The sequence below is a fragment of the Halichondria panicea genome, chromosome 10 (genome assembly GCF_963675165.1).
Source record: "Halichondria panicea chromosome 10, odHalPani1.1, whole genome shotgun sequence".
Classification (NCBI taxonomy): Eukaryota; Metazoa; Porifera; class Demospongiae; order Suberitida; family Halichondriidae; genus Halichondria; species Halichondria panicea.
This window is the reverse complement of record NC_087386.1, coordinates 1,679,558-1,702,761: the sequence shown is the minus strand read 5'-3', so window position 1 is coordinate 1,702,761 and position 23,204 is coordinate 1,679,558. Positions and strand designations below refer to the sequence as shown.

The 23,204-nt window shown below is 43.3% G+C and overlaps 3 protein-coding genes and 1 long non-coding RNA gene across 4 annotated transcripts; 1 reads left to right on the top strand and 3 right to left on the bottom strand.

Moving 5' to 3' along the window:
* Positions 1-12: 12 nt before the first annotated feature.
* Positions 13-8,307, bottom strand: LOC135343276 (uncharacterized). The gene is made up of 6 exons (XM_064540271.1): positions 8,072-8,307; positions 3,724-3,820; positions 3,133-3,663; positions 2,757-3,071; positions 2,299-2,634; positions 13-1,887 (listed from the first exon to the last, which is right to left on the bottom strand). Exons 2-6 carry the CDS (start codon positions 3,818-3,820, stop codon positions 188-190), a joined length of 2,979 nt encoding a protein of 992 aa, XP_064396341.1. The 5' UTR covers positions 8,072-8,307; the 3' UTR covers positions 13-187.
* A 128-nt stretch (positions 8,308-8,435) lies between these two features.
* On the top strand, positions 8,436-11,774 carry LOC135343305 (deoxyhypusine synthase-like). The gene is made up of 8 exons (XM_064540311.1): positions 8,436-8,684; positions 8,893-9,057; positions 9,311-9,529; positions 9,744-9,830; positions 10,145-10,250; positions 10,670-10,773; positions 11,097-11,222; positions 11,523-11,774. Exons 1-8 carry the CDS (start codon positions 8,475-8,477, stop codon positions 11,625-11,627), a joined length of 1,122 nt encoding a protein of 373 aa, XP_064396381.1. The 5' UTR covers positions 8,436-8,474; the 3' UTR covers positions 11,628-11,774.
* On the bottom strand, positions 11,647-20,822 carry LOC135343272 (uncharacterized). The gene is made up of 18 exons (XM_064540268.1): positions 20,160-20,822; positions 19,102-19,559; positions 18,056-18,313; positions 17,636-17,841; positions 17,319-17,455; positions 15,568-17,104; positions 15,392-15,437; positions 15,177-15,307; positions 14,741-14,867; positions 14,594-14,667; positions 14,412-14,534; positions 14,163-14,313; positions 13,794-13,887; positions 13,391-13,476; positions 12,926-13,174; positions 12,434-12,628; positions 12,072-12,171; positions 11,647-11,887 (listed from the first exon to the last, which is right to left on the bottom strand). Exons 1-18 carry the CDS (start codon positions 20,632-20,634, stop codon positions 11,823-11,825), a joined length of 4,512 nt encoding a protein of 1,503 aa, XP_064396338.1. The 5' UTR covers positions 20,635-20,822; the 3' UTR covers positions 11,647-11,822.
* Positions 20,823-21,317: 495 nt separating this feature from the next.
* On the bottom strand, positions 21,318-22,730 carry LOC135343315 (uncharacterized). Its single transcript, XR_010397123.1, has 3 exons — positions 22,181-22,730; positions 21,820-22,132; positions 21,318-21,654 (listed from the first exon to the last, which is right to left on the bottom strand). It is a non-coding gene; the product is annotated as an uncharacterized LOC135343315 (long non-coding RNA).
* Positions 22,731-23,204: the final 474 nt, after the last annotated feature.

Below are 23,204 nucleotides of genomic sequence, written 5' to 3'. Positions count from 1 at the left end.
ATTAATACCAAATAACAATGCAAATGTTTTTTACAACAATAAAATGCAGTATCATATTGAACATACACAATATAGCTTGATCCATGGAAAATAAATGGAAGCACACCACTGGACTAATAAAAAAAATACAGCACATTATATACGTATACTTTATACTTCCTAACAGCTTTACATACATACACACACATCAGAGATCACTTTGCTCATATATAGCGTTCAGAGAAGAATGTACTTCTTCAAAGTTAGCTCTTGACTCGGGATCGTCCTCCCAGCATCGCAGCATCACTTCGTATACCTCAGGGGGACAATAATCCGGTCGCTCCAAAAGTGTTCGTTCTGCCCCTCGAATGGCATCGTCGATGACCTCTTGATCGGTCATTTCATCGTACGGTTGCTGACTACAGAAAGTGAATATCTCCCACATGGCGACTCCGAAAGCCCATATGTCAGTTTTCTCTGAGAATCGTCCGTAAAAGCACTCGTTGGCCATCCAGCGAATAGGTAACATAGCTCTACCACGAATGCGATAGTAGTAGGAAGAATACAGACTTCTGCTCATACCAAAATCAGCAATTTTGACCTCGTTGTTGCTACCTACCAGACAATTTCTCGTGGCCAGGTCACGATGGATAAACTTGAGAGTGGCGAGATACATCATTCCACCCGAGATCTGAGTGGCTATGTAGACCAGCGCTTCTTTCGATAGTGGCTTCTCATTATCTTCTTCAGAGTGTTTGTGAAGGTATTGATTGAGATCTCCATTCTCCATATATTCCATAAGGATAAAGGCAGTTCCATACGGGCAAATACCAAGTAGCCGCACAACATTTTTATGGTTTAAACGAGACATGAATTTGATCTCTTTCTCGAAAGCCTCTTTGATTCCTTCGTCAGCATCAGGTTTTAGTCTCTTGATGGCCACTTGGATGGTGATATTTCGATCATTGTTGTGTTCGCTTAATTTCAAATCCTTCAAACTCAAACCCACAGTCTCAGCCAACACAACTTGTCCAAATTGCCCGACACCAAGCCCTCGAATCTCTCGAACTTGCGAAGGGGCTACCTCGATTGGGCCCTCGGATCTCAACAATGGTTGTGGATCAGCGTAAATGGATGAAGCAGGACAAGACTCTTCAGTGCCCAACCCAGGAGGTGTAGAGTATCTCTTGTCTGTTACCATCATGGATGGTGAGAGAGCTTCGCTGTACACATTGCCATCAAATAGTTGCGGAGTGGGTGGTCTTTGCGGGACAGGGGGTGCAATTTTAAACGGTGTAGCGTATATATTGAGTATACTGCCATGAGTGCTGTTGGAGACATCGTCCATTGAACTGACACTAGCAAATCGTCTGTGAGGCAAATTAGGAGCATCGAGACTTCTATCTAGATTATCGGCCGAAGCATACAGGGGATTGTCTTGTAGAAATTTCGGTTCATTTTTGAGTCGTCGTGGTTTTGGGTTGCCTATCTCAGCGTAGCAGGAATTACGATCTCCTCCATTTATTTGTGTCAGTTCAAAATTTCCCGAGTCCACACCATTTTCGGTGACAGCGTATGGTCCGATTACTGAGGCTGGGGGGGACGGTGGGAAATGTGCAGGCAATGGGGGAGGGCGGGGTTTCAATATCACTTCCTGATAGAGTGGTCCCCCCTTGTTGTCATAGTCATAGTCTTCCACAAACGCATCTGATCTTTGACCTCTCCTTTTAACGAAAATAATGATAACAATGACAAAGGCAATGATGATGATCAAGAGTATAATGACGGTAACAATGACTCCGATAATCAACCCTTGGCTTGACTCAGGAGTGATAGGAGGGTTGGGAGATGGGGTAGTAGTATTGACAGGAGGATTGACAACAGGAGGAGGATTGATAACATCAGAGGCTGTATGTGTGGGGAGAGGACAATAATAATATTATGAGAGTGAAAACTATGTGTAGATACATATAAGTAAAAATTGAGTGGATGTGCAGAGAATACACTGTATATATAGCGGGTATATTTCGAGGGTACAAATGTTTGTGGTTTTCGCTGATTAAGCATATACCGCGAACATTTTATACCCACGAATTTAATATCGCATGCATGCTGCTATTTCGCAAAAATTAAATTCGCAAAAACTGTTCCAAAAGCATTTTCGTGAAGCTTTAATTTTACAGGCTATACGGTACATGTAATCTAGCCACCAAAAATATCAGCTTCCCATGGGCTATTATTACATTGAAGTAGGTACCATCAGACAAATGCTCTGACCCCAGTATACAACTACATGTGGATACAGTATGCTGCACTCACTCAAGACAATTGTTTGCACGAGGGGGGTGACCGTCTGGCTGCTCGATATACAATTGTAAATTCGGGTGCTAGTCGTAAGTGGATCTCTTGTCAGATTCACAGTCAGTGTGCTGGTCAAACTTGGTATAGGTTGTGCACTTCCATTCTGAATAAACATGTCTCCTTGCTCGGACGTGATGGTATTAACTAAGTCATTGGATAGTTCATTGTTAGATAGTCGCCAAATTATTGAAGGAACAGCCATTGAAGGAAGGTAGCCAGAGAGAAAGCACCTCAGCACCGCACTGTCATCACTGGCTGTAACTTGAATCATTCCATTCTCAGCTTGTATAGTACCTGCAGCAAAGATAGGAGACATTAAACACAGTGCACATCACATAATACCACACAATCAGTATGTTGCTCTATGCTGTACTTTTAATAGAAAGCTTAGTGATATAGCCCTCTATCATAATTACCTGGAAGTAAGAGGGTGATATCAACGCTATTTGACACCGGTGTTCCAAATGTTCCGACTGTGTGAGTGGCCAGACATCGGTAGGTATCGGCATCATTACTGCTGAGTTGTGATAGCTCCAGAACACTAGTCCTCCCAGCATTGAGTACTCGTGCTGGAGGGAGGGTGTCACCAGTAAGCCGAGTCCAGGTCCAGTCAAACCGCCCCTCAGTGACAGAGCAGGTCAGGCTGAGTGAGGAGTTGATGGTGGGTGGGGAGATGGTCCCCACAGTGTCCGGGGTGAAGGTGATGGAAGGAGGGTTGGGGAGGGTTATGGCTAGAGGGGTGGAAATTTGTAAGGTATACAGTCTTGAACATTCATTGTATATTGCCTGTACCTGACTCTGATGTGCAGATCTCCACCTCAGTCAAGAGAAGCCAGTCGATCTGTTCAGTGTTAGTGAATTCAAACATAATTGTGATGGTATTCATGGAAGAAGTAAAAGAGAGTGATTCTGGGATAAGGGTGACACTTCGTAGTCCATTATCATCCAGGGTCAAGTCATCATTACCCTCTAGTTGATATGGATGGTCACTAGGTCTAGATGGTGAGGTTATTCTGATATTGTAAGGTAGTCCAATTCTTCGAGAGGGAATGTTGTAGAAGTAGAGATTGAGTCCCTCCACGTATGCAGTGTCCATAGGAACAAGAGTGAATGTGATACTGACAGTCTGATCCCAAGCATGGCCAACAAAGGTACCATCATCAAGAGCTGGTAGGCCCACGTCTCCATTAGCTATTCTATCACGACCTCCAAACAATGGTCCTATACATGTGGCAGTAGGCATGCCAGTACAATCACCTGCTGTGCTCTGTCCCTCAAAGTCACTGGGGGGTGGGGTAATCGTGTACTGTGACCATCTCCTATCTGAAGAAAGAAATGCACACAGTGTCATTTAGTGCAATACACACACAAGAATCCACTCACCAGTTGGACTACACAGAGAATTGCTCAGAGTTGTTAGTTGGAAGATGAGCAGTACACAGAGAATCAGGAGGTGGGAGCATCTCCATAACCAGCCCATCTGTACAGGAACAATTACTAGTGAGTCAGGTTTAGACCCTAGTACATTTTATACGCATAAATCTGGCATTATCATAAAAGCTTGTAAATAAGTGGTACTGTACAATGACATTACAGGCGGGTCAACATGAGATTGCCAAAAAAAGAGAAGGTTTTCGCTGAAAACTTTACGTTGTTAAATCTGGTAAACATAGGTTAACACAACAATACTCACATTGTGCTATTCATATTAGTGTGGTCAGAGGTATCCCCAACAGTGGATGCATGCTTAATTAGCTAATTGACCACAATGCAATCAACACTGCTGTTTACAGGAAACAAAAAATACCTGTGTGTATAACCCAAGCTATAACTTGATGGATACAGTACACACATTAATCAGCTCTGATGTCATCAGAGTCAGCTATCACAGCTTGACTGCTCATTTCACTAGATTAGGCAATTATTGTGACTGTGAGATGTGTAATTGAGCAGGAGAACACACACCAATATCCAATAACACATATCATCACAGGACCAGTGTTTATACCTGTCAGGCTAACAACTCACCACACCCGCACACAGTGGAGACTTAGAACACAACAGCTTTATACTGGGAAATCAACATGTTTGAATACCGTTACGGCGTATATCGGGTATAATTTATTTCGAGGATATAAACTTTCGTGGAAAATTATAACTAAAAAATAATACCTCATGACCACACTAATATGAATAGCAGCCATTTTGCAGTATGCACGCATACAATATTAAATTCATGGATATAAAATGTTCGCGGTACATGCTTAATCAGCGAAAATATTGTACTCTCGAAATATACCTGCTCTACGGTACAATTCACACACCTCACCACTCAAACTATAGTAAAGCCTCGTATTTGTACAATCAACTAGACTTATTAAGGTATTGTTACTAAACAAAGCATTGAGGACACTCACTGCACCAATGGTATAAACAATCGTTCCGTGGCTAGAGGTGGGCCACCAAATACAGGGAGTGGATATACTCATACAACAAGGGCCAGCCAAATACAATCTCTTTACCAAAATTCAAAGGCTAATTGCCACATCATAAAATTTGTTGCAACAATGCTCACCATTGTACAGCCACATACCATGAATTCCCTACAGGGTTGCTGTATTGTGGGGGATGCTGCTAAGCAACTCAACAACTTCTCAAGTGTAGATTGATTATACAACCACAACACAAGATTCCCTTATCGTAAAAGATGTTGTTTCAACGTTATTTGTAAGTGGAGAGGGATTGCATTCTTGAGGAGCAGAGGTCCCTTTGAACACTCTGGAGGTGACCCTCTATACTTAACCACAATATATCAGCAGCTCTCTACTAGCCAGGCAGGCTCAGAATTACAACATCTCTGGCGACTTTCAACAAAACCTCTCTGCTATGTTTTTCCAAGAGAGTGTGTACTGCACTGCACACACTTATAATTATTATCCTACTGATGACATTCTCTCGGTACTCTGTACTTAGCTATCAATATACATGTAGTCTCTGTAGCGAAAACTAGTAGAGCATTTACCTTGTAAGTGAGAGGTTGCAGGTTCAAGTTCTACAGAATGATGCTTATGTAATATTGGGTGCTGTAAATGTCCCTAAAAAGATAGACACGTTATAATTGTAGGAAGCAAGCATCTATAAACACACTCATTCACAGTAAAACACCTGTCCTTCAATTGATCATGTTAGCACAATGATTCAGCCCACACAGACTAACACACCTGCTAGAGACCTACTCCTTACAAAGGGGGATCAAATACCATTACAGCCTATCAAGTTACATACCACTAAACCCAAACAGCCATAACAAAGCTAAGGCCCAGTGCTCTGCCTTGTGGGGCAGACTGGTGGCTATTGCTGAATTACCACAGGGTATAGAATTGTGTATATAAACAAATTGGTATGGACTAGCTATAGAAGGTGTGGTACCGAGACTAACTTACTATCATACGGTCAAACGATTGCGACTTGGCAAAGAATTTATAAATATTATCAGAACAGTACTTAGTAGGTAGGTACGATATAGAAAGTGTGGTTCCGGGACTAACTAAAGTCAAACGGCTGTGACTTGGCAAAGTATTTATAAATGTTATCAGGACAGTACTTAGTAGGAAGTTACATATAAGTAATGCATGTAAAACAATGGTTAATTAGGAATTTGTACTTTATAGTGTACCCAATTATGTAGCTTTCAAGATAAATTGCTTACAAACGAACTGTTCTGTAACATGTGTAGGCATGGTGCTATAGATACAGTCTGACCTTTGGACCCAATGCGTTTGTAATTAGCAAGCATAAACGCAAACTATTTCATCGTAAGCTTTAGTTGATGTAAAGCATACACTACCACAAGTACATATTCTTCAGTAGGGACTTGTATGCACAGGGATTCACTTAATTCAATGAAAAGGTTTCTTCCACTAGACAGTAGACTGAATGTTGAATGGGGGAGGCAGTTCTATTCTTTAAAATGTATGTGTATGTGGGGGGTGGGGGGAGTTTTTCACAACATAGAAGGAAAGATGATTATAATCATTAAAGGGGAGAGTCACTCACTACCGAGAACATTCTTATGATGAGGTCATAGCCCCTAGCTGGAAGCTACTAGTGTAGGAGGCGATTACATACTAGTTATACACCATGACATTGTGTGATATCTCAAATGACAGTAACTAACTGACCAAAACAACCCAGTACAACAAAAGGAAGTAACTAAGGATATAGCCATGGCAGCATGACCTCTTACACAGTAGGTGATAACATAATTAGGTAAAAGGATATGTACAAGACAGCCTTGGGAATGTCACTTTCTAGGTAAGTTAGAAGGAAACTCCATTGCATGAATTAAAATATCTTGTATGTTTGTTTCGTCAATATTAATTTTTTCTAGGAAAAGTCTCTAGTGCTGAAAGAGAGACTAACTGTTGAAGCTTGAGACATAAGTGTCTGTCGAAATCTCGCAAACAGAGGTGGTCTCAAAATGAGGTGTCCAGTATCTATGGAGAGCCGGCCACAGATAGCAGGATGAATAGATAAAGCCAGCTGATAAAAGAATGACTGACACTGTTGCTAAGGGGGAAGGAAGTTCACCATGGAGAGTTTGGAAAGTGAACACATAATATGCAAACATTCACACAACAGACACCAGTAGAATCCAGTCGCTAAGGTTTCCTATTAGGGTGTATTTAAAGTGCTGAGCTCTAAAGCAAAACAATCCCAGACCCTGAAATTCCTCGACCAAATTGCGCAGCCAGCAAGATATCCAAACCACACCGAGTGTGCAAAACTCCCTGCCTTAGACCACAAACAAAGGCAATGACAGCTATCTCAACACTTAGCATGAACTAGAAACTGTAGGGGTGTCACTGTGTGCACACACACACACCTGTGCACACTGCCTGCCTATAATTATCTCTCAATGTCAGCATTGTTGACACTGGGTATACATACACCTGTATTGCACTAGGAATTTGGCAGTCATTTCACTCTTCAACTCCCACCTAGTCAGGAGACAAAATATTGCAGCTGTGACTAATAATCCTGCTCTAGGGTGGATCCCAACTAAATATGCCTATAGGGGAATAATTCAGGTTTAATCATACAGCACATTCATTAAATAAACAATACATTCTTGTGACTTTACACAACTTCTAAATTGAAATGATAAGCAGATTATGGTTAGAGGGAACACTGGTTAATGCACACAAAGTGGTTTGATCCTTAGTCAGAAAGTACGGGACTACAAATTGCTAGGGTAGAACTAGAAAAGAAAGTCGTAAATTAGTGTTACCACGTAATGCAGGCTTTAACCATAGTTTTATATCAGTAACTTTCGTAAGCACACACTTAATTAAAGTGCCTCAAATTACAGTTGTTGATTTTGAGCTAAACTCTAAAAATGAAGGAGATTAAAAGCAAACAAGAAAATACACATGGCTAATCGTACAGTGCAAGCCAAGTTACAGCAATGTACACCCACTCTGTCCCTCTTAACGAACAAGTCCTGCCTAGTTATGGACAAGCCAGACAGACTAAAGTTATGCAGCTGACGAGGGAACCATTGTCTAGTACATAAACACACACAAATAGCTTTAGTCTACTCCACCTTAGCCAGCTACATGGAGCAACAACTACTACTAGCCTATAATTCTAAGCCAATTGAGCTACTAAATTTTAGTAGGGATGCTTATAGCACATAACCTTGCTGAAACAATAGTTAGAGAATTCATACCTTTGGTAGGTTTCTTTGCTGTTTGTTGAGAAACAAGCTTGTTTAGCTCACAGCTCTTTTTGCAGCAAAACTATTTAGTAGAAGCCTGTCCTTCGTGAGTCCAGTGTTTAGGTGTGTTGTCTCTGATGTACTTGCAGCTGTAGTCGAGCTTGTTCCTGTCGTGTACCGTGTAGCAGCACTGCAAACTTTAATACTATGGTGACAGAAGAGACACTCGCACTAAACACATCCGCAGCATAAATTAATTATGCAATACAAACCCCGCCCCTTTTATCAATTAGAGGGGGTAGCCTCGATTCCAGGCCGCAATAAAAATGCTACAATCGAGGCTAATTCATCCAGCCCCTCCCCCTTTTCTCTTTGAGGTCAAGACCCACGTGGCCAGCTCTAGCAGACTAGCACAATGGCAGAAAGAGAAGCTGAAGTGGTGCCTTCAATTATAACCGATAGTGTTTTCTCTAAGAGCAGTCCTATGCCGGAGGACTCTAGAGAGGTGTCTGGCTATGAGTTCACTCGAGGGCAGGTCGACTACCACGCATTGCTGCAGTCATACAGAACATCAGGATTCCAGGCCACCAACTTTGGATTGGCTGTTGAGCAAATCAATGAAATGGTACTGTTACTGGAATGCAAGGAGTGTGTACTGACAGCTGTTCGATGCTCTCGGTAGATGCATGCATTGTGTCAGTGAAACCATAGATTGAAGAGTTAGTGAACATCATGTATTAAATATGATCGATTGTACGTACTTTAAATAGATATAAACGGTCATATTTCATAATAATTTATATTAATAGCGTTTAATTTTTCATCCTCTCCAGCTAGAGTGCAGAGGGCGGCCAGTATCTGAGACAGATAGTAAGCCATACATGAGAGAGCCTGCAGACAGGCCAGTGAGCAACTGCACCATCTTCCTCGGCTACACCTCCAACCTTATCTCCTCAGGGGTACGAGACACTATCAGGTTCCTCGTCAAAAACAACATGGTGAGTGGAATATGGATAATGGAGAAGTTATTGTCAATTTGATAGTTCCTGTAACAAAAAATCCTCCATCGATCCCATTCAAAAAATATTATATGATTGTTGTCTTAATTCTTAGTGTCTGGTTAATGTCCTTATTCACATTTTCTGTCTGTGTGTGGTTCATGTTCTCATTCTGTGACTTCACAAATTAAGGAAATGACTTCATGCATTCTTATTACATCACCCCTGCACTGAACAATGAACAAACCCCCAGGTGGACGTGATAGTAACCACTGCCGGGGGGATTGAAGAGGATTTCATTAAATGTCTTGCTCCAACTTTCCTCGGAGATTTCTCACTCTCGGGTAAAGACTTGAAACTTAAAGGCATAAACAGAATAGGCAATTTACTGGTTCCCAACGACAACTATTGTAAATTCGAAGAGTGGTTAATGCCAATACTGGACACTATGCTCGAGGAACAGAAGAACAGCGTAAGTCTGTTTATACCTACATGTAGTGGGAGACTGAGAATTTTAACAGTTTTTGTAATTGGAGTAGCTAGTGTGTCGTCTCCCGAGACAATTAATTTGAAACTAATCATATATAGGTCTTCCTACAACTGACAGGGTTTGGGCATATGGTTGTCTATATAATTATTGTCTTGGCCAACTTTTGTTTTCAGTTGAGTGATCTTTCTTGGTGTAGGGTTATATTTGGTCGCCCTCCAAGATGATAGCACGTCTGGGCAAGGAGATCAACAATCCTGACTCAGTCTACTACTGGGCTTACAAGGTGAGACACACACACACACACACACACACACACACACACACACACACACACACACACCTACATGTACTATGTCTAGCTGATATAGTAGCCCCGCATGAACGTCAAATAAAATTTTACTATAGAATGTTTGGTTTAAAACGTGCATCATTAGGCATACGGGAGTGGCATGAATATTCACTCCTGTATGGGCATACATCTAGTAATGTTAGAGCTATAGAATATAACAGTTACGATTCATTGAAGTTTTGCCCTGTTTGACTTGTTGTGTACAGTACAAACCATGCCCCCCCCCCCCCACACACACACACTCACAGAACAACATCCCCGTGTACTCTCCTGCGTTAACGGACGGCTCTATCGGAGACATGATCTACATGCACTCGTATAGGAACCCAGGCCTCATAGTGGACATTGCACAAGGTTAGAGTGTGTGTAGCAGGGGACTATCAGCTACATGTATAATATTATGAGCTATATATAGATGAGCTGTATATAGATGTAGTTCCCAATGACTTGAGGATACAAATGATGTAATGTTGATGTTCTAGCTAGCCAGTGAATAGTGTGATCTTGTAGGGCTCTCATAGCTTCATATAGAGTCAGTCTTGCATCCAGATGGCATTGAATGTGTATCACAGTATGGTACATTAAATAAGCAAAGTAAGTTTAATTTGTGGTCACCTCATTAATCAAAACAGTCTCAGCCCAAATCTCCACAGCACGTGTTTGAACCTGTGGTATAGTTGGCTTTATTACAGCCACTATAAGTCTGCCCAATGGTGTTTGTTCATTGTACATGAACGTACAAATTTACAATGATATCTCCCTCCCTCCCACAGATATACGTGGAATAAACTCCCAGGCAGTGAGAGCGGCTCACACAGGCATGATCATTCTAGGGGGTGGGGTCATCAAGCATCATATCTGTAACGCCAACTTGATGGTGAGTGTATTGAATAGTCAGTCCCCTATAGCTATGTACATGTACATATCTTATGACTATTGCCAGAATGTATACTGAAGCTTGATAGTCTCTTTCATAATCAATATCCACTACCATACAGCTGGTACAGACAGACAATAGTGAGTCGGTAACCCTGTTTTTTTGTTTTTTTTTCAAGTGACCCTTTACCAAAGTCTACTAGTTGCTTGATAACCACTTTAATCAAATCATTGTCTACTACCGTACAGTATAGACACTGATGTGCATCGACGTGAGTGTATGTATATATCCTTGTTTCCATCAGATTACTGTATTATTTCCAGCGCAACGGGGCAGACTACTCTGTGTTTGTGAACACGGCTCAGGAGTTTGATGGAAGTGACTCGGGGGCTCGTCCTGATGAAGCTGTCTCCTGGGGCAAGATCAAGATCACTGCTAAACCTGTCAAAGTGAGTGGGAGCTAGACCATCTTAACTTGCTAGAAGTTAGGAGATACGTTCGAACTTTGAAGACCATTAAGACGTACATATTGTACTGTACTACACTTGTATTTTTTAACACTTCTTTTAAACTAGAGTAGCTCCGACTTCCAGCTAGGCATTACCAAGGCATTCAGCATTTGAATTCAAGCACCAATCTTAATCTGTTGAAGAATAATTGTTATCGCAAACTTTAACTGTTATATATACATGTAATTATTTCCATGGTGACCATATCATGTACAATCATGTGTTTGTTCCCCTGTGCAGGTGTATGGTGAGAACACACTCATCTTTCCACTGCTTGTGGCTGAGACATTTGCCAGGAACTACAAAACCCCACCCGACTTTGAACAAGCTACCTCGCAGCAGTGAACTCACGCAATAATTATAATCAATTTGAACTGACTTTTTATGAACTTTCGTAGAAAATTTTTATGACAAAATAAAGAATGGTTGTAAAAATATTGCAATGAACTATCTCTGTATTGGGTTTCTAATATTATGGAGATATTACAGTGATACATATATAATGACATCAAATAATAATGAGCGATCAAAACATAACGTTCAGTTAGTGTTCGTAGTCTTGGCCTGGGTAGTTTCTTTGTCTTTTGTTGCCTTCAGTGACGCTTCTGTACAGTCAAGAGAGAGAAGGCTTATAGCCATGAGGAAGAACGGTATAGCTACATGTACATGTATGGGGAGAGCCCTCAACAAAGATAATAATATTAACCCCCCCCAGAAAATTAATACTCTAATACAAATTGGGACCATTACATGACTTGTAGCTGTGCATGGTAATGGAGTTGACTATACCTTCTGTCTCCTTCCACCTCTGTCTGGTCTGGGCCGCCACCTCCATGGTCAGGTTCCCATACTCCATACGCTCACTCAGAATGGAATGCACCGTAGAATGCTACAAGAAGAAGCAAACCTATAGATCAATCGTTGACATTGAAAGGTCTCTTTCTAAGTTTTAAGAAAACCAGAAAATCATTTAAAGTTAGGGCATCTGAAAAGAGCCCGAACCAACCATTGATTTTAAACGAGAGCATGTTAGGGACATGGTTCCAGGACAGTAAGAGTTACATGCTTTCTAGAAGCACATTATCCCAACATGTGTACATATACTCTCGTGTTGTGTTTCCCTCGGCTAGTGGTACCACCCTCTCGATTACCTGTGCATCAGTAGCTTGTTTGGGTATATCGTCCACTTCGTTCTTTGCCTCCTCCACTAGCGAGCCTGTCCCCAGCAGCTGCCTCAGCTGGTCCCCTCGTGGTGCAGAGCCACTTGGAGATACTGTCAGGGGGCGCTCTTGAGGAGAGGATGAGCTCTGTGGGGTGTCTGATCGTGGGGGGTCCCCTCCTGTAGACTGTTGGATATACGTAATACAAGTAACAGAATGTATTGGTAAATGCACAGTAACAAAGATAAATAGTGGGCAAAATTTCGGCCATCATTTTTGACTGCCCGTATATTTTGGAACAAAGGCCTAAGGCTACATGCATTAGAAAGCTAGTGTAAGGTCTGATTACTATAATAAGCATGGTCTGCCAAAAGTTAGGGTGTTCTGTTGGCCGGGAATAGCAGCTAAGATTTTCCAATTTATCTACTCTACTCTACGTTGAATCTCGCATACATGTAGATGTGTTTGCACCAAATCACGTACATGTACAGGAGAACCAGAGCATGCTGCAATGTCTTCTTTGCTTTCATTTTGTCTCTCGTTATCAACTACAGTGCTGGCTTGTTCGTTAATCCCCTCAAGTGACCTCTGACCCCCAGTGCTGTTGAGAGACGATCGTTTGCTTGCTGATTGGTTGAGCTTGAGTAGTCGTACGTCCACCTCCCCACACGAGCGTGTGTGTAGACCACCACCCTCGACACTAACAGGCACATCAGCCACTAGTCCACCGGCCTGTAGGGGAACAACAGGATCTGTATGTCATGTCAACTTTTTTGACAGTAAGTACTTTAATTACATCAAAAGGACAGAATTCCTTCAGTACTAGTACTACATAGAGTAAGGCCCAACTTAATGTAATGCTAAGCTCTTTTTGAATACTGCAAGCAAGACAGTCTAACAGAGTAACCAGGAGTGCCCGTACTACTATACTGTGAGAGCTGTTCTCACTTTGTGTCCACGATGACTTGAGTGTGGGAGGTCATACAGCTCTGTGTCTGTGATGAGCACACATTCCTTCTCCTTAGGCACTCTCACTGCACACACACATAGCAACAGTACACATCAAGCCACTGTGACACACACAGTAGGACACAGTACATGTCGATCACTAAAATTAATGTTCTTATGCTACTGTAGTCATGATAGAGCTAGTTCACCATGGCTATGTGGCTAGCCTACATGCATTATCACAATGAAACATCTCCCTTCCCAGTACCCCATTGTTGTAACAGATGCATGTTGTGATTGAGCTCTCTTTGAATCACCAAATTAGCTGAAACACGTTTAGCATACCCAATTCCATGGATAACAGCAACTAAGGTATGACTCAGCTACAGTTAGGATGGGGTACCTTGTTGATCACTCCTCTGTTTCCAGATATTCCGAGCCAAAGACGCTGCTTTCATTGTCAGCTCCTCCTCCCCACCAATCTTCTCAAGGTCCAGCTGCAAGAACAGACGTGTGTGTGTGTGTGTGTGTGTGGGTGTGTGTGTGTGGGTGGGTGTGTGTGGGGGGATGCGCTGCGCTTGTGTATGCTCTGATAGTAAAATAAACTCACTGCACAAAAAAAATCATATCATAAACTTAACTTTCGGCCAACGAAACTAAAGTTATGGCCATTCAAAGATGATCTCATAATTAATCATAGATACACTCAATGGACAGGCATATAGTTATAATTATAATTATTTTGAAGCCTTCAACTGGTACATGTACTTACATTAGGCTCTGCCATACTCTGTTGCAAGGTGTCACTATCCTCGCTCGGTGGTGGGGCTGTGTTCTCACTGTTACCATGGTGATCCGTGTCGTCACGGTGAGCTGTGAGAATGGGGTCTTCTTCGATTCTCTTGAGGCTCTCATCCACGAGTCTGTGTGTGGGGTGGGTGTGTGGGGATACAGTGTAGGTATGCCTGAGAAGTGTGGTTTGTGATGCTGTGAGGGCACTAGCTATTCTAACCGTCCGTACCTTGTTGCATAAGACATTCTCTTTGTGAGTGTGGCTGCTCTCCCCCTATCCCTGGGGGGTCTTTCCACTACCCCTGTGGGGGGTAGCTCAAGCTGTCGAGACCAAAGCATCTGGTTCACTATGCTACAAGGAGGTGAAGATAAAAACACACAGACTGAAATATAAATGGCAAAAATAGTTACTTCAAATGCTTGTCAAGAACTCTCTTGGCATTGTCAACTCTGGCATCCATTGGCAGGATAATAAACTCGTCAATCTGCAGGAGGCACAGTGGTTCATAATGGCAATAGCTACAAGTGGTGGTGGTGTTGGGGTTTCCCCTCTCTTACCTCTACCCAGCCAGCTCTGGCCATGAACTGACTGGCGTGTGGTAACTGCCAGACCTTGAGGGAGAAGCTCTCACTGCTCACCCTCACTCGTCGGTACACATCGCTCTCTGGGTGTGCCTGAACATTGCTGCGTGTGTTTGAGTGTGTGTGTGTGTGTGAGTGTGTGTGTGTGTGTGAGTGTGTGTGTGTGTGTGAGTGTGTGTGTGTGTGGTGTGTGTGGGTGGGTGTGTGTGGTGGGGGAGGTTAAAAATAATATGTTGTCAACTATCAGTCAAATAAGGCAGAACCTTTCTGTTGCTGGGTTGCTTTTTACAGGTGAATTGTCAATCCAGGAAGATTAGTCCTCAGACTAAATGCTCACTAACTCTATGGCAGAACTTGAACAGAATATTTCTGTTGCATTAATTTGTCTGAGCTAACTAGCTACACTACTAACCTCAAGATGGTGTTAAGTATCTCCAGAGCTGTCTTGGTGGCCATCATCTCATTCTCTCTCCTCAGACGCTCGAGAGTCTTGTTGAGACCTTGAGTGACCCTCGCTAGCCACAGGGGGTGGGAGCTGGCCGGCTGCACGGGGGGGAGGGGCAGTGTGTGTACTGAGAGGATGTCTTTATTGGGGGAGGGGGGGGGGGAGGGATAAGAGTTTGTTACCTTGGATTTCTGGTTGAGGATATCTGATAAATCAATCTCTTTTGATCTGTACACAAATAAAAAAAGCATTATGATAAAAATACACACAGCTAGCATGCGGACATGTATAATTATGTATCCTGTACATAATGCTACTTTTCACATGTTAATACAAGTACATGTATGTGTACACATACCTTTTGTTGTAGCTGGAATGCCTGGAGAGTGGTTGAGCTGCTGGCTTTGAAGAAAACACTTCCTTCAACTTCTTGACACGCTCAGCACCATCACATTGGCCTTCAGGGGAGTTTCCCTCAACAGAGGGAATCTCCCCACTTGTACTGTCCTCAGGCACTGGGGAATTCCCCTCTGGGCTTGGAATGTCTCCAGTACTGTCCTCTGAACTAGAGCCATCTTCTTTCTCCATACTAGCCATCTCAGGTGACAAATCGTTTGAGTCTTCAGTTTCGCTTTGTGTTGGGCTCTCGAATGTGATTATCTCCTCGTCGTTACCGTCCTCCACTAGCGGGGCCACACCCATTAGTACAACACCACAATCAGTATCTTCAATTCCATCAGTCATGTGACCAAACTGTTTGATCCTCCTCCGCACGATTGGCTGCTCATTTTGTTCATTTAATGGCTTCACAGCTGATGATTTCTTGTCTTTAGAAGAAACAGCTGATACGTCATACAGCTTCCGACTTTTTAAGAGAGAGAAAAATCCTCCTTTACTTTCTTTGGTATCCTTGTCTTTTTTCGATTTCGATTTTTTCTCCTTTGTTTTGGGAGAGTGTTTACCTTTGCTGCCTCCCTTGTCGCTAGGCGTCACCACACTCGCTGATTGCTTGGCTCCACTTTGAGTGACAGACCCAGCCCTCAAGTCGTACTTCTTCACAATGTCCTGAACGTTTATTGTCGTTTCATCGATAGCTGCCTCCTCGTTCAAGTTTTGCAGACTACGGGAAGTTTGTAATGGATGTTTCTTCGCTGATTTCGAGTCCTTATCAAGCGATCTCTTCCCCTGTTTGGGACTAGGTTCTGGGCTTTCAGATCTCGCTCGAAATTTGGAAAATCGGGACCATTTTGGAGAGCTGGGTGGCTTCTCTGTATCTTTCTTTACGGTCTTTACTGTTTTGTCAGTTCTCTTAGGTTTTGGAGAAGCGTGGCCAGGGGGTGGTTTAGCGTTGGTCTTGTGGGAGGGGGATTGTTGTTGCTTGACTGGTGTGAGCCTGGCTAGTTCACTGACAGGTGATTCTCGCCCCCTAATGGAGGGTGGTGGTGTTCTGTCTCGCCCCCTAGTGGGGGGTGGTGGTGTTCTGGTACGGACAGTTTTAGAGGCTGTTATCTGAGCACTTGGCTTTGACTTGCTCTCATCCTTATGAGTCTGCTTTGCATCTTTGAGCGTCGATTTGGGGCTAGATTTGGCATCTTTGGGGGCCATTTTTGTAGCAGTAGCCTTCACTGTGGCACTTTTCATGTCTTTGGGGGTATGTTTCGTATCTGTTTGAGGGGATGGGTCTTGTTTTGTTGGTGTTTTGTCACTCTTTACGGACATTCTCTTCTGCCAAATACTCTTCACGGTGGCTATAGACGGCTCGGAGGTTTGCTCGTGAGGATGTGAGGGTGTATGGGCATTATCGTGTGAGGGTGTGGCTGAACGAGCATCAGAGGAGAGAACTTCAGATGACTTGGATCGCTTTATTGTCGGCTCCACAGTAGTCTGTTCAACAGCTGTGTGTGTGGGTGTGTGTTTGTGTGTGTACTTTGTAGGGACAAGTCTACTAAAAAATTGTAAAAACTATACTGTTGTGAAAATTCAACAGCTAAAAATATCCAATACATGTATGCAACTGAGGGAATCATCTACGATAGCCCTAAGGCACTACACACTTTACAGTAGGTATTAGAACATTCGGGACAGCCATTGTAACTTCCCTCCACTCACCAGGTTTAGGCTTGTCCTGGCTGGGTGGCTGTACGGAGGTCCTGCTCTTACTGACAGCAGCTGCAGTGTTCTTATTGTCTGTGTCATACAAGTGACTCACGTCTCCAGGGGGAACCAGCTCACTCAGGTTCAGATACCTGCATCGTGGAGGGGCAGAGCAACAGCTGCGTGATTTACTAGCAACTTGTGCTTATTCTCTAAACCCTAAGGCTCTAACTTTTTTTGGCTAAGAAATGTCAATAAGAGAGAAAAATACTCAATAGTAATGATTGTTTCGATGGATTCTTCCAACACTCCATGCTAGCTGTTGGTCTCACCTTGTCTTGGGGTCGATGGTGTAGGAGCTGAAGTTCCCACTGAGTCTCCGAGGCGTGGTCTGTGGGAGGAGGTAGAGGATGGCCTCTCTCTCCTCGATGAGCTCAAGGGGCGTGGCATTCTCCAAGCAGAACCTCTTGATCATCCAGGCATTGTCAAACACACCGAGAAACCCTCGGGCACAACCAGAGCCAGTTGGCCAGAACGGCTGCAAAGGGGTGTGGTAGGGTGAGGGGGGTGGGCTGTGAAGCACACATGTACATGTAGCCACAAATAGCAGCTTGTCTGTCTACAGTAAAATTGGCCTAATTGTTGATCTACTGAAGCTTGCCAATCAATCAACATTCATTTATTATGGCTATTTAAATGACCTCATTATGAAGCTTGCTGTATAAGGCACAAGTTATAATTGATACACTCACCTCAATGAGACTGTCCCCTGCCAGACAGAGCAGCAATCTCCGCCCCTTTCTCTCAATAATGCGTGCTGCATTCTCGGCAGCAAACAACGAGGTGAAGTCAAACAGTGCGACGTCCTTCTCTCCGCGATGGTTCTTCTCAAACTCCACTTCTCCCAGTCCTCCCTCGGTGGCAAAGCTCGTCGCCTCCAGGGCAAACTGCTCCAGGCAACCACGATCAGTGTTGGCCTTCGAGAGCAGCTGTTTGGGGTCACTGAGGTCCTGCATGTGTGTGTGTGTGTGTGTGTGTGTGTGTGTGTGTGTGTGTGTGTGTGTGTGTGTGGGAGGGGGGTTATATGGATATGAGTCTACAGCAGATGACGTTCCTAAGCACAAAGGTTACCATGGCAAAGTGCGTACGTATGTTCCTTAATGAAAATGAACAAGCAGTAAATGATAGCGTGCATTCACACTAACAAATATGTGGTATGTTTACATTGCCACATACACAGCGTACACAGCTCCATCATAATTATAGTATAAGATACATGTATGTACTTCCAGCCACCAATGAGGGAATGTCCTACACTTATTATACAGTGACTATAATTATAGTGATCACCTCAACACTGGCTGTAATAAAGAGGTGGCCTGCTAACACAGGTCCAAACACATGCTATGGAGACTTTGGGGCCCATTAACCTGGCTGTATTATAGAGGGTGGCCTGCTTTACAATAGAGACAACCTCCACTACACACCCCACCCCCCCCACACACACACCCTCCACCCCACCCACACCACCCCCCCACACACACACCTTCTTGAGCACTCCCTTCCTCAGCAGACTCTGCTTCCTCACGGTCACACACCCTCCACCCCACCCACACCCACCCACCCACACCACCACCCCCACACACACACACACCCACCACCCCACCCATACACCCACCCACCTTCTTGAGCACTCCCTTCCTCAGCAGACTCTGCTTCCTCACGGTCACACACCCTCCACCCCACCCACACACACACCCTCCACCCCACCCACACCACCACCCCCCCACACACACACCTTCTTGAGTACTCCCTTCCTCAGCAGACTCTGCTTCCTCACGGTCATCACAAGGTAGTGGGTCTCATCCTTATAATAAACTATATTCTCCAGCTCTATATCGTGAGTCTTGGCCAAGCTGTTGAAGAACTCCTGCCGATACACAAAGGCCACACCCCCTATCTCCGGCACAGAATTCTCCGCCTGTGTGTTATGGTTGACGAAATTCACAGTGATAGCGAGGGCCAATTTTGCCCGAAATTCTTTTGCACGGAATCCAGACAAACTTTGTTGTTTTCCATCGGCGGCTAGTATGACATCATAGTCGTTAGAGGCTATGGATGTGGGTGTGGTCTCGACCCTCCATCCGGTGTGGGCGTCTTTGGGTTCGATGATACCATTGAAAGTGACCCCGGCATGGACTTTGACCCCCAGTAGCAGACATATCTTGAGTAGAATAGCTTGCAGAATTCGGATACCTGAATAAAAATAAATAAAATAAGGAGGTTGAATAGTGGCTTACTAGATTAAAAGTACAGAAAGCAAAACCATGACAACATCATACCTAGAATTAAGAAACTTAGCACCGTGATACACAAAGATGATTTATGCAGGAGAGTGCTGCATCATCATCGTCCACAGAGGCACCAACACTTAACCATTTATGGGAATTGTAAAGAGCAATAGCTAGGGGGGAATGAGTCAGTCAACTGTGCAGAATGACTTGCACTGGTCTAGAGCTGGCATGCCCTAACATGGTGGTCTATCATTTGGCACAATATTCACAGTCCGTGTTGGCAGCTACGCACACGCACGACATGAATAGTGTTATATAGACCACACTGTAACATGTACCACATTTTGGCTGTCACTAACAACAATAAGTGCACTGGGACTTCCAGGGGACATTTGGGACACTGTTATATAAACAGTAGGGAATTGCTTTATTTAGACAGTTAGTTGATGCTCAAGCCATATGACAATGACCATTAAAATATAATTATAGAGGTTTCAATGTGCAGCACTGAATTTATATTCTTACACTGAAAGTGAAGTGGGTGGTTGGTTATTTAACTCACAGATGTGTTCAATGGAGCCAGAGGCAAATCTCCCGTAGAACTTCTTAGCTCCTAGGTTACGAAGATCGGTAATTAGAAACGGCCATAAATGCAGTGAGTTGTTTCGCTGGAAATCAGGCCTCTTCTCCACGAGGTCGACCTTTGCTCCGAGCATTGCTAACTCGATGGCTCCACGGAGACCCACTGGACCTGCCCCCACCACCAGCACTCTCCTACCAGCACACACACTCCCTCCCTCGTACTCCGGCTGAGATGATCGATCATCCAGCAACTGGAAGAGGGACGTTGCCTTCCAAGAGGTGAGACAGCTCTTTAGTGAGGGGTAGAACCCTTCATATTGGCTGGGGTCTACTTTTAGTTCAGAGCAGAGGGTATTAAACAGTTGCAGTATCTCTCTGAAATTGTTTGAGTCACAAAATTGGTTGAATATCTGCTCTCCAGAGCCTTGTGGCTGGGTTGATGATTCTTCACTCATTTCTTGGGTTATGACTTGCTTAGAGCGCTAGAGAAACTCGCTTTACTTCCAGTTTTATCAAGCTAGAAATTAGCTTGTTCCAAATTAATGGTCGTTATGTCTAAAACCTAAAAGTGAAGTGTGTGTGGGTGTTGAGCTCTTGTACTAGTGGTCTCCAGGGCAATGTGCGCATGAGTGAGCTGTGATTCTCCTTGTGGCATTCCTTTCCGTGTACATGTACACGTCACTCGTTTTATAGGACAACTAGTTTCAACTACTTGTGGTCGGCTGTGGAATGCACCAGACACATGAAAAACGTTTACTATAAAAGGGACCCTTTCAGGTTACTGGGTGGAGGGTGGGCTTTAGGTAACTTCAGCCATACTATGCTAGATAGTGGCACAGTTCAAGGCTTCCTGTGCCATATGGCAGATATTGGCACAGTGTTTCCTTTGATCTGCCCACTCAAAATGCAACAACAAACACACATGATTATTAAAAACTGTCACTGTTTACTTAGCTAACTTCAGCCATACTATGCCAGTATCTAGATAGTGGCACAGTTCAAGGCTTGACATGTGCCATATGGCAGATATTGGCACAATGTTTCCTTTGATCTGCCCACTCAAAATGCAACAGGCTTGATGTGTGCCATATGGCAGATATTGGCACAGTGTTTCCTTAATTTGATCTGCCCACTCAAAATGCAACAAACACACATATTAAAAACTGTCACTGTTTACTTAGCTAATTTAAATCAACGTTCTCGTACTGAGAACTTTCAATAACATCTTGAGGTGTCTTCATTCACAGAAGATGAAGTATGTTCCCTGTCCTGCATTGGAGCAAATAGTGGTATGTTTGCTTGAGTGGGCGCTGATAAACGAGCTGAGAGAATCTTGATCTTCCAAAGAAGGTACAGGACCGAGATGCTGTAAGCAACCAAAGCTATCAATAATACGATTATGACTGCCACTAAAGCATACACAGTACCAACAGGTAGCAGAACAATATCAGAGGTTGAAGTAGGTTGCTCGCCATCTGTAGGTATGAAAAACTGATAATTGTGGTTTTGATATTATTATGGGTTACTTTCAGGAGATGGTGTGATGGAAAGTCTATTTTACTCCACCATAACAATACTAAGTACACCTCCGTTTATTGAGGGAGTGGTAGGGGGATGTGTAGTGGGAGAGGCTGTACTACCTTTGATCACAAGTTGAGTGACACTCTCTCCTCTTCTGACACCACGACACGTGTAGTTCCCTCCATCATCTAACGATAGATCTCGAATTGTAAGGCTGACAATCACACTAGGGATAGCAGTGCCATTCTCAAAGACAATTGTGTTCCCTCCTTCACCAGAAGTGATGGTGTACATGTATTTTGTAGATGCGGTTATTTCACTGCCACCCAAGTCCAACCACACAGGAGGAGAGAGTGATGACTGGTAACCATGGAGCTCACAGGTCAGAGTAACGTAGATATCTATTAGCATCAGGTGCAGTAATAATAATTTCTGTGGGGCATAGAATGATTTACAAAGAACAAATTATTATCCACATACCTGGAAATTGAAGGTCTTGGATGAAAAAATGTATATACATTATGTTCGATAAATCCACTGTTGTTCCCGTACATTCATATTCAGCAGTATCATTAAAGTCTAGTTTGTTGATCGTCAACTTAGTTGTTCTACTTCCGTCTCCAATGGTGACTGTGTAGTCGCCATTATTCCCTATCATAACATTATCTCTCTCCCACTGCCATGTGTACGATCCTTCACTGGAAACAGTGCACACTAACTCTGTTGATCCTCTTCTCAGATCACCCGCACTAGGTTGGATAACATTGGACAACGGTACTAGGAACATAACAACTGGCCTGAAAAATGGCTGTGTGTCTGTACAAAATCGCACTTCATTGAGTAGGAGCCAGTAAAAATCATGGAATCTATTGAACTGAAAACTGATTCGGAGGTTGAGAGAAGCTTGTGCAAAACCTGATCGAACAAAAACAGTTCTGACTTGATTATCTGTTAGAGCTAAATTTTGATTGTTCAAAACTCTGCTGGCAATAGAAGATTCTGTGTCTGTAGCAAAAGATGGATCATACGTTACTCTTGAGAGTTCAATGTCTGGTAAAACTGATTCTATTGGAAGGACTGTTCCAGAAACTGAGCTCAATAGCCGTAATCCCAGTCGTTGCTGTAGTGAGGTCAAAGTCAATATAAGGGGTCGCAGAACCTCTTTCCCAAGCAACAAATTGCCCCAAATACATTGAGTTGCTGAGATCAGGAGTAGAGGGAACCATTGCTCCATCTCCTAGAACATGAGCATAGTCACAGCGAAAGAGGGTACCACTTAACACTGTTTCACAAATAAGTGGTCTGAGGACAACTGCACTGTTGTAGATACTTGGAAATGCGATGTAGTTCATTGGAGACACTATAATAAGAGTAACGTAAATACGTAAACGTAATCAAGAGTAACGTAAATAAGTAAAAACACTAAAATAAGTAAAAACACATTAACTTAATTGTACATACAAGGTTTACGCATAAGGTGTATACAACATCTTCATTTTAAAAT

Excerpts from the sequence above, each read along its gene's own strand:
- LOC135343276 (XM_064540271.1), bottom strand. The coding sequence starts at position 3,820 with ATGGGCTGGTTATGGAGATGCTCCCACCTCCTGATTCTCTGTGTACTG. Across the intron at positions 3,072-3,132 it reads GATCTGCACATCAGAGTCAG|CCATAACCCTCCCCAACCCT; the intron begins GTACAGGCAATA and ends CCACCCCTCTAG. Across the intron at positions 2,635-2,756 it reads TATCACCCTCTTACTTCCAG|GTACTATACAAGCTGAGAAT; the intron begins GTAATTATGATA and ends TCTTTGCTGCAG.
- LOC135343305 (XM_064540311.1), top strand. The coding sequence starts at position 8,475 with ATGGCAGAAAGAGAAGCTGAAGTGGTGCCTTCAATTATAACCGATAGT. Across the intron at positions 9,058-9,310 it reads TCCTCGTCAAAAACAACATG|GTGGACGTGATAGTAACCAC; the intron begins GTGAGTGGAATA and ends ACAAACCCCCAG. Across the intron at positions 11,223-11,522 it reads TCACTGCTAAACCTGTCAAA|GTGTATGGTGAGAACACACT; the intron begins GTGAGTGGGAGC and ends TCCCCTGTGCAG.
- LOC135343272 (XM_064540268.1), bottom strand. The coding sequence starts at position 20,634 with ATGAGTGAAGAATCATCAACCCAGCCACAAGGCTCTGGAGAGCAGATA. Across the intron at positions 17,842-18,055 it reads CAGGGGACAGTCTCATTGAG|CCGTTCTGGCCAACTGGCTC; the intron begins GTGAGTGTATCA and ends ACCCCTTTGCAG. Across the intron at positions 13,175-13,390 it reads CAAGTCATCGTGGACACAAA|GCCGGTGGACTAGTGGCTGA; the intron begins GTGAGAACAGCT and ends GTTCCCCTACAG.